This window comes from Kluyveromyces lactis (genome assembly GCF_000002515.2).
Source record: "Kluyveromyces lactis strain NRRL Y-1140 chromosome B complete sequence".
NCBI classification, from domain to species: domain Eukaryota; kingdom Fungi; phylum Ascomycota; class Saccharomycetes; order Saccharomycetales; family Saccharomycetaceae; genus Kluyveromyces; species Kluyveromyces lactis.
In genome coordinates, this window is record NC_006038.1 from 908,645 (window position 1) to 924,046 (window position 15,402).

At 38.8% G+C, this 15,402-nt stretch overlaps 7 protein-coding genes and 1 non-coding gene across 8 annotated transcripts; 3 read left to right on the forward strand and 5 right to left on the reverse strand.

Annotated features, from left to right (window-relative positions):
- Positions 1-872: 872 nt before the first annotated feature.
- On the reverse strand, positions 873-2,051 carry KLLA0_B10395g (uncharacterized protein; the record flags this gene model as incomplete). Its single annotated transcript, XM_451992.1, has 1 exon — positions 873-2,051. The coding sequence occupies one exon, from the start codon at positions 2,049-2,051 to the stop codon at positions 873-875; it is 1,179 nt and encodes a 392-aa protein (XP_451992.1).
- KLLA0_B10406g (uncharacterized protein) lies at positions 2,032-2,469 on the reverse strand (the record flags this gene model as incomplete). Its single annotated transcript, XM_451993.1, has 1 exon — positions 2,032-2,469. One exon carries the CDS (start codon positions 2,467-2,469, stop codon positions 2,032-2,034), a length of 438 nt encoding a protein of 145 aa, XP_451993.1.
- Positions 2,470-3,062: 593 nt separating this feature from the next.
- KLLA0_B10428g (uncharacterized protein) lies at positions 3,063-3,548 on the reverse strand (the record flags this gene model as incomplete). Its single annotated transcript, XM_451994.1, has 1 exon — positions 3,063-3,548. One exon carries the CDS (start codon positions 3,546-3,548, stop codon positions 3,063-3,065), a length of 486 nt encoding a protein of 161 aa, XP_451994.1.
- A 684-nt stretch (positions 3,549-4,232) lies between these two features.
- On the forward strand, positions 4,233-5,402 carry KLLA0_B10450g (homeobox domain-containing protein; the record flags this gene model as incomplete). Its single annotated transcript, XM_451995.1, has 1 exon — positions 4,233-5,402. One exon carries the CDS (start codon positions 4,233-4,235, stop codon positions 5,400-5,402), a length of 1,170 nt encoding a protein of 389 aa, XP_451995.1.
- Positions 5,403-5,867: 465 nt separating this feature from the next.
- Positions 5,868-6,464, reverse strand: CBC2 (nuclear cap-binding protein subunit CBC2; the record flags this gene model as incomplete). The annotated part of the gene is made up of 1 exon (XM_451996.1): positions 5,868-6,464. The coding sequence occupies one exon, from the start codon at positions 6,462-6,464 to the stop codon at positions 5,868-5,870; it is 597 nt and encodes a 198-aa protein (XP_451996.1).
- A 578-nt stretch (positions 6,465-7,042) lies between these two features.
- On the forward strand, positions 7,043-7,114 carry KLLA0_B10494r. The gene has a single exon. It is a non-coding gene; the product is annotated as a tRNA-Glu (tRNA).
- A 3,426-nt stretch (positions 7,115-10,540) lies between these two features.
- On the forward strand, positions 10,541-12,736 carry SCT1 (bifunctional glycerol-3-phosphate/glycerone-phosphate O-acyltransferase SCT1; the record flags this gene model as incomplete). Its single annotated transcript, XM_451998.1, has 1 exon — positions 10,541-12,736. One exon carries the CDS (start codon positions 10,541-10,543, stop codon positions 12,734-12,736), a length of 2,196 nt encoding a protein of 731 aa, XP_451998.1.
- Positions 12,737-13,098: 362 nt separating this feature from the next.
- On the reverse strand, positions 13,099-14,481 carry TIF3 (Tif3p; the record flags this gene model as incomplete). The annotated part of the gene is made up of 1 exon (XM_451999.1): positions 13,099-14,481. The coding sequence occupies one exon, from the start codon at positions 14,479-14,481 to the stop codon at positions 13,099-13,101; it is 1,383 nt and encodes a 460-aa protein (XP_451999.1).
- Between the last annotated feature and the right edge of the window lie 921 nt (positions 14,482-15,402).

A 15,402-nucleotide genomic window follows, 5' to 3' on the forward strand; every position in this document is an offset into this window, starting at 1 on the left:
TGTAAAACTGATTTTACATCCCCATAATAGAGCCACTATAGAAAAATATTTATTTAAATTGATTTAAATTAATTTCTTATAATTGTGGAAGATTAGTATGTTTAACTCGTACTTTTGTGGTCGAAATAAATTTCTAGATATCTTAGTATAGTAATGAACAGATTGCCTACCACTAGTCTAAGTAAGTACGGATAAAACATAATTCCGCAACTCTATAGGTATGTAAAAGATGAGTTGGCCAGAACTAATCTATACTCATCGGATCCAAAATACGACGTTGGTCTTTTTTGATTTATGGTGAGTTTTCCCTTTGTACTATCTAAGAATAATGCACAAAGTAAGAGTTTTTTGATATGTAGGAATATTCATGATGAAATTGAAGATATGTGTTGTCAACGCTGCAGCACCGTTAGTGTTTCACGTGTGGTATTCGCTCTGAACTAGTCTAATAACCCCTCTTTTTCATTTCGGTCTTTTTATGCGGAAGTAGGCAAACCTTAAAAGACACTATAGTGCCGCAGCACAGCGTTATTTGTTATTCAATATCAGCCCTAATACAATATGACTTCATTGAAGATATTCTCAGATATGACACCTGGGAAAATGAACCTCATGAGAAATAGTAATGAGTCATTAACATTTTTGCAAAAATTTATCACTTGTGACTCATGTCTTTGACAGGCAAATTTTGCACCAATTACCGGGACAAACTGAGAAAAAGAATGGGGGCAGTTCCAGATGGCAACGAATGACTTATCAGCCATTGATTTATCCGCTTTTTATATTAGAATCTGAATTAAAAGTCATATATGAATACGTATTATATTAGTTATTGTTGAAGTTGACCGGCAACATATCTGTCCACAAGATTATCAATGGCACAAGCCAGAGTAAGCTGGTGGAGAATCAGCAGAGGATAGTGATATGGGTGAGGAATAAGAATTATATTCGTCTTCATCAATTGTAAATGGCCCATTGCCTGATATAGCCGGCGATGGAGATTTATACGCCGGCAAATACAGGCTTGAACTTATATTCTTGTCAATGACCTCTATTGGAATTTTGAAATTAACATTAATGAAATTCTTTGAGCTTGAGTCAGATCCAGAGGGATTAATCGTAACAACAATTTTCAAACGATGCGTAATGCTCAATTTCATTACTTTTTCGCCATCAACTGTCTCCAACCTCGAGACTTCATTGTAGTAAGGCAATATTTTCGAGGTGAACAGATTGCAACTGGAACGGGTAGCAATTTTCAGATCCTCAAATTTCGTAGTAATGATATTAGATTGTTCATCGGGCGGTACGACATACTCTGCCAAGCGAAACGTATTGGTATTCGAGTACGATCTCTTCGCAGCAGCGATGCCATCCGGTTTGATGCAAGGTAGAATACAAGTTTGCAGCAGAGAAACATTGACTTTGATGATCTTAATATCGGGTTTCCCAATACAATTGAAATGACAATGGAACGGTGAGTCGAATTCGATCAATTTTGTAGAGATGTAAAAGCCATAATCAATGAGTCCATTTTGAAACGTACCGTGAGAATTAACAGATTCGTATTTCAAAACATCCGAAGGTGACAGCGTCTTTGTGATGAAACATTTTTGCGAAAGAAAGTAATTCTTAGAATCTCCCGAATCGGTGGGGATACCACTGATGATTCCCTTGGAAGGCTGCATCACCCTCAATAAAGTTTCTACTCTGTAAGTGGTGGAACCAAAAAGAGATCTGAAAGACGAATGATGTTTGATAGGATCCAATTCAAAACTGAAGGGTATAATATATGTACCCTGGGTTAAAACCATTGGATACGTATCAAAAGCACTGATTTCATCGGTGACGAACGGTTTCAAATACGAAAGGCTACCGTTTGCATTATCCTTAAGTAGTTTTAGTTGAGGACAACCATCGACGCCCGTTTCAAAATCAAGTTCCGCTTCAGAATTTGGATCTGAAATGCTACCATCTTTCAAATGTTTTTGTTTCATCATACACACGAATTCAGTAGAGTATCCGTTCAATTTAATCTTGAAGTCTTGCATCACACAAGTTGTATGTAGCTTTCACAGTAACGATAACTTTCCCGGTGAGAAGAGCCAATGGGCAATCCGATGAACTACCCTGCTGTTCAAATAAACCAGGTAAATAAACTGTGTCAGTATCTAAAGCTAATTCCAATCGCAGAGATTTGCAATCATGCAATGGTGTTGGCGGGTTCAACGCCTCATCGAATACATTATAATGGAATGGAACGTTACCCAATTTTTGCACATCTTTCAACGTCTTCAAAACCGTTTTTCCTTTCGAAGGGTTGACTTCATTCAAGGGAGCTATTTGAGGACCCAAAGCAGATGTTCGCAAAGATGAAAAAAATGGTTTGTGGTTTAAATAGTCATTTTCTGTATATTCTGGTGGATTCGAGCTGGAGTTCCCGCTTTGACTCAATTTTCTGAAAAACATTAGCGAAATTGTTTTATTTTTGGTTACTTTATCTTTCAGTGATCTTAGAAGCTGTAATTATAATCCATAGTAAGATAATTTGTCTGGAAGAGTATCCATTAACACACGGACAGTATACCATTATATATGTTCAAGAGAAGCATGTTTTTTCAACACCGATTGAACCAAGTATACTGCTGCTGGTGGAGTTTTCTTGAACGATAATGAATCATAACTGTGACTCGAGCATTCAATTTGTAATACAGTATAATCATTTTACCAGACAGATGTCAAATTCAGACAAACAAATGTTAAGAACAACGTACACCAGCAGATAGCCGCGATTAACCGAGTTACCAGACATCTCAATTCCTACCTAATAAGTTCCTAATTGTTCTGCCAGTTTCCAGCCATTCCAATTCCACTCCCAGTGCCAATGTTCTGAATTGTGTCATCTGTCATAAAATTCAATATATGAAAGAAAATTAATGCGTGTTCTTGTGCTGTCCTGTCCTGAACAGGGTTCATGTTGACAAATTATCCGCGGTTACCCTGAGATATCATAGAATCGACGGAGCCAACTTTAAACTTTTTCCACCTACATGCGGAAAAAATTAGGATGGTACTCCGGAAAAGTAATCAGTCCATCGAGTCTCCCACAATCTTAATTTTTTTTCCACAAGTATTACGACTTTTTTCCCAACGGAATTTTTGCCTGGCGGGGATTTTTCCCAAAGTCTTCTGTGCATAAGACCGATCACGTGATATGACACTAGCTTCATTGATAAGAAACTCTCTGAATCGATTGGCCGATTATGGCCGGGTAATTTAATGCTCTTAGGTCCCCTTTTCTCCTTTTCTCGGTGCACCAGAGAGACAGAGAGAGAGAGAGACAGGTGAAAATGTGTCACACATAGTTGACTATCATAGAAGGGGCCCGGGTAATAACGAGATATTCGCTTAATACTGACACATTTTTGATAGTGACTAACGTCACGTGGCCCGTATTTGTGTTGGATTTGGTTGGGCTGCGCTTCCTGGTCCCAATGAATGAGACGGCCCTTGGGCCGTCTCATTTTTAACAGTCCAAGAGTGCACATATATATATATACACACACACATCGTGGATGGCCCTTGGGTCTTACTTGTTAGAGTATTGCCCACTGTTTTGACTTGTCCATTGAAAATCCCTCCTGCTGCATCTTTTTCTCTGCCGAAAAGAAAAAAACGAACCAAAAACAACCCATGGAAAAGACCATTAAACTTACTGACAGGTAGAAAAGTCTTTAGTACTGCCAGTAGTAGTCACGTTGTTAGTGGCACATTCCACTCCATCCCACTTCTCAGAATTCCTTTCTTTTCTTGACAGCGGACTCTCAAGTAATCTTTCAACACATGTACCGTGCGGTGCTGTAAAGTACACCTTTACATTGTTTTTCTGTCAGTTGTTTCAATGATTCTACTCCCAATCTTTCAATCTTCAATTTTTTTCTACTGTCAAAAATCATATCCGTATTAATATCTGATATTTGATATTCGATATTTATATATATATATATTGTATATAAAAGAATATGTCGATAATAGAATACCGTGAAAAATTCCTGTTGAATTTTTGAAGGAGGGAAAGCTTCGAAAGCGCAAGGTAAGAAATTTTCGACGCTACCGTAACGTAACGTAACGTATCGTGTCAGCACTGAGTTTCGCACTTAGGTGGTGGTGGAATTTTTCAGTTTTTAGTTTCGAGAGATTTATTACTCTTATCCTGCTTTCAAAGTGATAATATGAATATCAATATTAATACGTTTGGAAATTCGAATCTGAATTCGAATGCGAATTCAAATGGTTATAATCCCAGTTCAGTTGCAAGCACTGCTAACACGCCGTATTTCGTGTCGAATGGTAATGGTGGTAATGGGCCTGGAACTACTGGGGCCTCGTTAGTAACGCTCCCATCCATTAAAACGCTACTGAATAAGTTAGAGGGAACGTCTTCTGCCACTTCTTCTCAGACAAATGACGTTCAGTACACAATGGGTCAAACTGAAATGAACCCACGTATAAGGACGTCAATATCAACGTCTTCTTCGTCTCCTTCGTCGAATTCAAGTTCGAGCCCGCTTACAGGCACTGGCAATAACAACCAAAAAACAGCCGGCAGCAACCATACCCAAGATGGACAGGTGCTGCCCCCATTAAGGGGCAGATCTCATTCCGAACCAATGGATCCGCTAGTCACGCTTTCGAATACGGCTACTCAGTTGTTAAATCTGGAATTTAACAACGTCAACAAGGGTACCGGCTCTGAGAGACAATTACAGTCCTTGTTACTTCATAGCAGGTCTTCTACGCTACCGGGACACTTCCCATCGATAAATTCAATGCTTACACCACCAAATTCGGCCAATGTGAATAGTATGCTCCCGGTATCAGCTGATAGAATGGCTTTGATCAACTCTAGTGATCCTAATCCTGGTAATAAGGTTTCTCGTAAATCGAAATCGAAATCTAAATCGAAATCGTTACTCAATTCATCAAAACGTTCGAATTTACCAAAGGAAGTCATCAACGTGCTTAACGATTGGCTTTTAAAGAATTTACATAACCCATACCCTACACCGCAGGTGAAACGTGAATTATTGGAGAAAACAGGCCTTAATCCAGTTCAATTATCAAATTGGTTCATCAACGTTAGACGTCGTAAAATCTTTAACGAATATTATAAACTGAACCAATCGGTGAATACAGACAAATCGGTGAGTTCAGAAATCCTGCCTCCAGATCATGATGACTCAGTGCAACACGAGGAAGATGGATCTGATCCCCAATTGGAAATGAGATTCCGTACTATACCACTTACAAGAAGGAAAAAATTGATAGATCGTCTGGATGAATTGAAACGTCTGTCATCGAATAATATGCCCCCACCTTCTCATCGTCGACAACCATCGTGACATTTGTCGTAATGCATATCATAAATCTACACTTTTTCGGTTATCGTTTAGCATGCATGAGAAGAAGATTTTACCCCTTCATATTAAGGTGGTCTTTTCTTTCTCCTAATTCTTTATATTCTTAATTTTTTTTGTTTTGTCTACGGTCAATCTTCAATTCCAGCTGTCACGAGCTCATTATAAGGCACAGCTTTAACTTTCTTTCATTTATTAGTTTATTAGTGTTTGTCTGCTCTTTTATCTACCATCCATTCATTTCACCCAACTCCTATTGATGGATTAAAGCGGCAAAATTTTTTATTATATCGAGATATCTTTAGCTCTAATATGAACTAGCTATATATTCAAATAAAATACTTCTTACCACAGTATTATTCTTTTAAATCAATTAACTTAGTGAAATAGGTACTTAGATTGAAATGTGATATATACACATCGATAAACGACCTTATGATTGTACTGTTTTTATTGGCCTGGAATGTAAGCATCTTCATCTTCTTCATATTCTTCATCCTCTTGCTGTATTGGAATGTTTTTAACTCTTCTGGCCCCGAAGTTGGCATTTGTTCCAATTCTATTCTCAAGTGGAGTGTAGAACCCACCTCTGGACGCATCGAATTCGAATCTCATCTCATCACTAACTTGACCACCATTCTTACCTCTACCGAACTGTCTTCCCTCTTCGAACCCAGGATCCAAGTCAATGGTTATATGACGGTCATCTAACTTCGTGTCACCCAAGTATTTTATAGAATTCAATGCGTCTTCCATCTTATCGAATATAATAAAACAAAATCCACACGGCGTAAACTTGAACCTATCTAGACCCATGATAATCTTTTTTATGGTGCCACATTTGGAGAATAGCTCATATATTTGCTCTTCACTTGTGTAAAACGATAGATTACCCACATAAACTGTACAGGATTTCATAGATTTTCTCAACTGTTGCAATCCAGAATCTGGGTCACGTCTAGCCTTACGGATCAAATAACGAGAGGGCTTATCTAACCTATCACAACTGTGATCGTACTTAATCTCATCAAACTCCGCTAGAGACATGGTATTTGCTTGACTGATGCTAGTTTGGGGTATTTGGAGTTTATCTGGAGCTATGGTGTCTTATGAACCTATAGATTTTACTTAATCATTTCAATCCCAAATTTAAAGTTGAATGAATCTTTCAAGTTTTTTTTTTTTTTCCATATAAGCCATATTATAAGTACTGAATACTTTGTGTCAGTGACAGGTTGTGAAAAATCAAATAAACAAATCGGGTGGACACTGCATCGAAGCTCTTGACTGCTGAGAAAGAATAATAAGTAACTTTCAATTAATTAAATTTGAGACTATCCAGTGGTTTCTCTGGAAAAATATTGTTATGCACTCTACTTTGACAGAAATGATTCTCAATAGCCATAAGGGAAATGTGGGAAGATACCATTTTAGAATTCATAACACACCCCCATGCCACCAAGAAGAATAAGATCCCTGTTAAATAGGTGCTGATTGTTAAAATTGACTACACAAGTATTTCCAAGAGATTCAGCTACATACTAACAATATCTGAAGAGAAGGTTTCAAGTGATACTGTTTCCATAATAAAAACTAATGTTGATTTCTATTTTGTATGGTTACTATCCGATATAGTGTAACGGCTATCACATCACGCTTTCACCGTGGAGACCGGGGTTCGACTCCCCGTATCGGAGTATTTTTGAAATTTTTTGCTTTTGCCAACAACCCAACAACTGAAAATAATGAAGATCGACATTAACGAGCGGACCGTGATATATGATACTGATAACTAATCCGTCACAATATATACCACTGTAGAGGCAGTAAACTATCAAGATAGAATTAGCAGCAGTACCTGTTTACCACACATTGGATACGTAATACAATGACATATACGGTATAGACGACAAGAAAACAAACAAACTGATAGACATGAATACCAAAGTATTTCAGACATTTATGAGATGAGATATGGTTGAATTGTTATAAAGATTAGAAAACGTATGTCGAAAAACAAGTAGTTGAAAATTGTATTGGCCTAGTGTAAAAAGGAAGTAAAAATGAGAAAAAGAAATCAGTGATTGTGACAGTATTATGATATTGTATTTCAAGATTGAGAAAGGTGCGAACGAACGGAATTACTATTATCAGTATAATAAAGCCATAAAAGGAGAGAAATGAAATATTCATCAATGATTCATGATACACTATGTATGAAAATTTGTAGAAAAGGAATAGTCGTAATGAAAAAAAAAATAGATATTGTTTCATGTAAACATCTAATCGGAAGCAAACTTCTTTTATCTCTTTCTTTTAATACCGTGAGGTTTCAATAGTTCAAAGCTGCACATCAAGCCAGTAGTCACACTCATGACAGCACCCCAATTTTCGAATTCACCACAATAGTTTGGTGCACTGAAAATCGTGACCAATTTTTTCCTTGCAAAGAATTCATAGCCATCTTCTACCACCATATGCCCTCTGATAATTAAATCGAAATTGAACTTGGAACAAAAATCAGCAATGTTTTTCTTTGAAAAAGTGTAAGAGACACCACGATCATTCAGAGACCAATCGTTAATAGAAGAGTCAGGATCCGACCATAACAAATCAGTTAAAAGACCGTCGTCCGGAATATCTGTGGGCCTTTGGATTTTGCTTACTTGTTTCAAATTGGACAATTGTGGCGAGATACCACCGTGAACGCAGAATATTTTATCTTGAATGATGGCAGCGAAGGGTAAACTGTTGAAAACGTCCACGAACATTTTCCAAGCTTTAGTGGACAGTCTACGTTTACATTCATCGTAGAATCCGTACATCTTGGTGACGTTTGCAGATTCATGGTTACCACGTAACATGAAGAAATTATCTGGGTACTTAATCTTGTAACAGAGCAAAAGCATGATAGTTTCCAACGATTGTTTACCTCTATCGACGTAATCACCAAGGAAAAGGTAATTCGTGTCAGGAGGAACACCAGATAACCTCAAGATACGTAATAAATCAGTAAACTGACCATGAACATCACCGACAACTTTGATTGGAGCCTGTAATTTCAACAGAGAAGGCTGGTTCAAGAAGATTTCTCTGGCCATGGTGCAAACCAATTGGATTTCCCAAGAACGGAATGGGAAGTCCTCTGAGTGGTAAATTCTAGATTCACCAAGGTACAACAATTTGTCAATCATATCGTCGATGTTCACATGATCCGTACAACTCAAATCATGCGAGGAACGTCTCAAGATGATCGGCTTAGAAGACCGTTGGTTTGGAATCTTAGAACCTTTTCTGAACGAGGACGAGACAGAAGAAGGAGCAGTATCATTTTCCTCTTTGATCGGTGGTAAAGACATTGGAGAGTGATCAAAATGAGAATCCGAAAGGAACGGCGATGAAGTGGTAGTAGGTAAAGACCCACCGCCACCACCGCTGCCAACGATCTGAGGAACAGATTTCATCGAAAAGGATGACTCCGATCCAGTGGTAGAAACGCTAGACGTATTAGAAATAGAGATAGGGTATTTGCTCAAATCCCTAGCGAGGGACATATCAATATCAAGCCCATAGTTATTCGGCGTAGATGAAGATATTTGTCTGCTCTTGGCAGACACTAGGTTATTGTAGTTATTATTATTAGTCGTAGTAGGTAGAGACCTACTATCATCGGGATCATTAGGTTCATTACCGGACTCGTCACTCAATGACAAGCCTTGTTGCTGCTGAGAGCCACCAGAGTTTTTGATCGTACCTTGAATGCCATATTGATTCTTAGACGGGCTGTTTCCCATATTCTAGCCAAAATCTAATGTATATTCAATAAAAAAATGTGACCAAGAAAAAATTACCAAACCAAACCAAGATCCAACAACTAGATGAAACCAAACTAAAAGTGTATGTGTGTGTAAATGTGTATGAGAGCACGAGTGTATGTGTTAACCTGGGTTATTAACTAATTAAATATCCTCTCCTCTAAACCAGGTTTCTTCTTTGCACTCAAGAATTCTGGGAGAATTCACCAATTTGTAATTCTCAAATTCTTAAATTCTTTTTCATTATATATGGTATATGCGGACGGCAGATAATTTTTTTTTTCCCTCCAAATGGAATTCAGGACTCTAGATAATGAAATTGGAACGAAAGGTACGGCCATTACATTACATAAGAGAGGGATTCGATAGTCATATTGACGTTTGTACGGGTGTAGGATATAGGGTATAAGTCATTCATTATGTAATGGATATCGTAGAGTATATTCTAAAGACAATTATCTCTGTGGCCCTCCGGGCCACAGAGATATGAAGATGGGTGTGAAGCGTGCCAAATAAGGGAAGTAGCATACATTACCAAGGCATATATTGTAACCTGTACAAACGTGTATGTGTGTAGTGAATCAATGGACCAATGATCCAAGTCAAGACTTACAATTAGATCTACAGAAAATACCTATTTGGCAAAATTCTCCGTGCATATGATTCGGTTGATTAGGCCATTCGAGTTGATTAATTTATATTAGATACTGCATTCACTATATATTGATTGATACTTGTGGCCACGGGCTGATTGGCATTAAATTAAAGAGTCAAGTAGGAACAAACGTTGGATCACGTGGACATCGGAGGAATAATAATGGAAATAGTAATAAAAAGAAAAGAACAGAAAAGCAAAAATATGAATAAATATTACCCGGATGAAACAGAGTACACGTGACCAGTAAATATACATCTTCCTCTGAATCCATTCGAAAAGTTACCCGGATGAAATAATGATTTCCATCGGTCTGGGGAAAGAACCAGACAGAAAACACAGGAAACACCGCACAGAGGGTGAAGTAATGGTAAATTGTCGTATCATTTATCTAGAAACATGGAAAAGAATTGTAGAAATGCAGAAAATATCAAGAGATGCAATGAAATTTGGGTAGAAATTGTGAACTGACTCCGGTTTTAAGTATCCGAATCGTGCAGATCTCATTCAATTCAGAACTAGGTTCAGTTCGTTTCTCCCCTGGGTAGTTTATCAACGGTGACTCGTCGCACTTGGCGGATTAGAAGAAGAAGAAGAACCGAAAGGAAAGTCCGTCCTCCCTTGACTTCGGAAAAACTTATTTACGTGCCGGCATGGAGACTCCATTAATCAAGAAACAGCCTGTGCCATTGGAGCCTCATGAGACTCCTCATGTTCATGACGACCCTGATGAACCACCGTTTCAATACGAAGAACCCTCCTTCTTCAGAAAGGCAATCTACGATGTGTTCTTATGGCTCTTCACTAAGATCTTTGATTGTTTCTTCAGAGAGATCAGAACTCGTGGTGGGTACAAAGTTCCTACACAGGGTCCTATCATATTTGTTGCTGCTCCTCATGCGAATCAGTTCGTTGACCCGGTGATTCTTATGGGCCAAGTGAAGAAAACGGTGAATAAACGGGTTTCATTCATTGTTGCAGAGAAATCTTTAAGAAGACCTGCGGTTGGTACTTTTGCTCGTTGTGCCATGTCAATTGGTGTTGTAAGGGCTCAGGATAATTTGAAACCGGCAAAGGGTAAAATTAGAATTGATCCGGATAATTATAAACGATTGATTGGTGTCAATACCGAATTTACCAAATACCATCAAAAGGGTCTGATTGGGCTACCCAAATCGTTGGGTAACGTTGAGATTGATAGCATTGTTAGTGATACGGAATTGTTCCTGAGGAAAGAGTTCAAGATGCAAAAGCCTGAGGTGAAATCAACTTTGTTAAATGGTACTTCGTTCAAATATGCTGCTAAGGTGAATCAGTCTCGTGTGTATCATAACGTTTTCGAACATTTGGCACATGATCAGTCCATCGGTATCTTCCCAGAAGGTGGTTCTCATGATAGAACAGACCTATTGCCATTGAAGGCAGGTGTTGCCATCATGGCCCTTGGATGCATGGATGTTCATCCAGATGTTAACGTCAAGATTGTGCCATGTGGTATGAACTATTTCCATCCGCATAAGTTTAGATCAAGAGCTGTTGTTGAATTTGGTCATCCAATTGAGATCTCGCGTGAACTGGTGGACAAATACCGTGATCCAGCCACTAATAGAGAGGCTGTTAAGGAATTATTGGATACTGTTAGTGAGGGTTTGAAGGCCGTCACCGTTACTTGCCCAGATTATGAAACTCTAATGGTTGTGCAAGCCATCAGAAGATTGTATGCAGGACATCTCGTTTCTAAATTGCCGTTACCGTTGGTGGTAGAAATGAATAGAAGAATCGTTAATGGGTTCCAAACTTTGAAGGACGATAAAGTGATTGTAAAGTTAAAGGAGGATATTCTCAAATACAATGCTCATTTAAGAGATTACAATCTGCCAGATCATCAAGTGGAAACGGCTAAAGTCAATTTGATACAAAGTCTGGGTCTACTTATCTGGAGGTCAGTGAAACTTGTGGTGCTCCTGATTCTTTCTCTGCCAGGTATCATCTTATTCTCACCGGTATTCATTCTGGCTAAAAGCATATCCAAGAAAAAGGCCAAAGAAGCCTTGGCTGCATCTACCGTTAAGGTGAAGGCTAACGATGTTATCGCTACATGGAAGATCCTTATTGGAATCGGTGTGGCACCTTTGTTGTACTCTTTATGGTCGCTGTTATTCGTGTGGTATTTCAAAGAAAGTCTAACCAAAAACAAATTCATCAGTTTCATTTTCGCATACACATGTTGTGCTACCGTTACTTATTCTGCATTGATCATTGGTGATCACGGAATGGATATATTCAAGTCCATCAGACCTTTATACTTGGCAGTCACCTCTCCAAAGGGCTTGCAGTCATTAAAAGACGAACGTACTGTCTTGTCTGAAAAGATTAATGAAATCGTGAACGAATATGGACCAAGACTTTTCCCCGATTTCAATGTCGAAACTTTTGCAAGTTATGCTACTGGCCATTCTTCAACAGATGAACAGCTCGAAGAACAAGAGGATAGAAAGACAATGGAATTAAAGAGAAGAAGAAGACTAGCAAAGTTGAAGAAAAGATTCAAAGAGCAAGAGGAGAAACAGGATGCGGATTCCAGTGCTCCAACTAGTGCAAAACCAGAAAGTGCCAGTACAACTACAACGGCCGCCACAACAGACGACGAAAGTGATGCCATTTCAATGATTAACAGTGATAACTCTCTATCGAATATTCCTATTTTCTCAAACAGAGAAAGATCTACGTCATCGACAAGTATTGGTTCCCTTGGTTCAAGCATCGAACTGGCTGCCAACCCAGATGAGGAAAGAAACCACTCTATATCAGGCATCGCCGATCAAGTCAGGAGGAAGAGACTCGATTGATGACTTTGTGATTTTGTACTAATTACTATTGTACAATCTTTTTAACACATTATACACTGAAATAAATAAATCTACAACTAACCGTAATAATTACATGTATTAGACAGATTTCTGTTTGGTCAGGATGGTTCTTTGAACAGTTACGTTTAATAATGTTATTTAGTTGATATTTGTATATTTCTAATTTGACAAAGTGCGAATTAAAGAGTCTATAATTCCAGTGAGAGTGTGAGTTGTGGTTTCATTAAGATAAAGGGCAGACAAAAGCAAAGCAATGAAAATGGCGGTAGATTGTGTTGAAGGATTTACAGAGAACGAAGAAAACACGCTGATACAGAGGGCATTCGGGATAATTACCGAATTTATTTCTTACCAACGGTTTCCCATTCCTCATTATCATCTTGGTCGATGCTCAACCCTTTGGTAGACTTTTCAAGAACTTCAACATCATCAGCAGTCTTTTGTTCTTGATTTTGATCTTGCTCAGTCTCGTCTTCGTCTTCGTCGTCGTCTTCAGTGGACAACACAGCGAATGCCGATTTTACAACCTTTGGAGTTTCTTCTGGTTTTTGTTGTTGAGCATTCTCTTTGCGAGAGTAAGATTTCTTTGGAGCTGGAGTAGATTCTGATTGTCTACCGAATTTGGTGCCTCTTGCAGCGGACCAGTCGATATCAGGACCTCTTTGTTTTGATTCCTTGAAGTGAGAACCTCTGGCATCAGACCAGTCTGGTTCAGGGCTTCTTGGTTTTTGGTCTCTGAAATGGGAGCCTCTAGCAGAAGACCAGTCTGGTTCTGGAGCTCTTGGTTTACTTTCCTTGAAGTGGGAACCTCTGGCAGAAGACCAATCTGGTTCTGGAACAGCTTCTCTTGGTTCTCTGGCTTCCTTAAAGTGGGAACCTCTAGCAGAAGTCCAATCTGGTTCTGCAACAGGCTCTCTTGGCTCTCTTGGCTCTCTAGCTTCTCTGAAATGAGAACCTCTAGCAGAAGACCAATCTGGTTCAGGGACAGGCTCTCTTGGTTCTCTTGGTTCTCTGAAATTGGAGCCTCTAGCAGAAGACCAATCTGGTTCTAGACCAGCTTCCCTAGTTCTAGATTCTCTGAAGTTAGAACCCCTAGCAGCGGACCAATCTGGTTCTGGGCCGGCCTCTCTTCCACCCTCCCTGAAGTTGGAACCTCTGGCACCGGACCAGTCCATATCATCGAAGTTGGAACGACCACCGTAGTTGCTTCTTGGCGCAGCAACAGAAACGTAAACGGTACGATCATTTAACTTGGACGAACTAAAGGTCAAAGCCTTCTCCAAATCAGAACGTTCGTTGAATGTAACAAAGGCCATACCCTTAAGTCTATCGTTGTCCGGGTGTCTTGGAGCCATAACTTCCAAGACAGCACCTTCCTTATTCAAACCGTCTTCAACCCACTGTTGGATACCAATTTCTGTAATATCCCATGGAATGTTGTTGATGATGGCCTTGAAAGGTGGGAAGTCTGGAATTGGGTACTCTTCACGTTCTTTTCTCAAAGCTGGATCCAATTTCCCACCGCCAAATCTGTTACCACTACCCTTAGCTGTGGACCTTGAAAAATCATCCAACGAAATAGTATTGGTAGCTGCGACGTTCTGGATAGGAATACTAATGTTGTTTAAATCAACTTCGTCGGCAGTCCAACTTTCATTGAAAGTTTCGTCCTCCAAGAAGGAACTCAAGTCCATTTTAATAGCATTCTTCTTTGGTGGTGCCATGATGAAATATTAATAATCGAATGAAGTGTTGCGTTCTTAATCCCTTTTCTCTCGCCTGGTTGCAATATTATGTAGCTAACCGGTATAGACTGATTCCACCGAGGCGTATACGAACTATTTGCCTTTAGTGTGTCTATTTCTTCATTTTTCAATGCATATCAACTGGTTTTGAAATCGCATCATGCTCATCTCTTCAAAATTGTTAAAAGAGATCTCTGTAAATATCGTCAATGTCCTGAAAAATTTATCAATTTGCGAAGGGACCGTTTCTTTTAGAGGGAGGGTAACATTTCAGGCCCTTTTTTCAATTATCATTCATGGATGTCAATAACGGGGGTTCGAACCGTCAGTGGGAATGTAATACATATAAAAAAGCAAAACTAAACATATCATATGGAGACGCAGGTAGTTAGGTTGATTTGGTTCAAACAGCTTTTAATGCTTGGCTTCTTCTATTTTGGAAGGGGGAAATGGGTCAGAAATATTTCTGTTTGAATAGTCTTCAAATGGATATAGCATTATATAGCAGTATCTCCAACATTTATACCCACCCCCACCACATAATTCTTATATTTCCCTGTATTTCATGTAAATACCCTGCAGTTCCGTATGTGTTCCTTAAATTATATCATCCTGCAGAATATCATTTATATTGCTGTTAGATGCTTCTTCAAGAGAATTTGTTTTTTTTAAAGGTAAAATATGTATGAAAAGTTGGAATTATTAACAGCGTTTATTGAGGAACAATCATATATGCACACTTTCACAAACACTTCAGGATTGACCGAGAGTGCTAAGCTAATACATAGTGTTATATTTGGGTCCTCGTGAATTTTTTTTTTTTTCAATTGGTTGCTGTGTTTTTAAAAGAAATAAGGTGAACCGCTTGTGCTGATTACAACTGAGACCAGTTGATCTTTT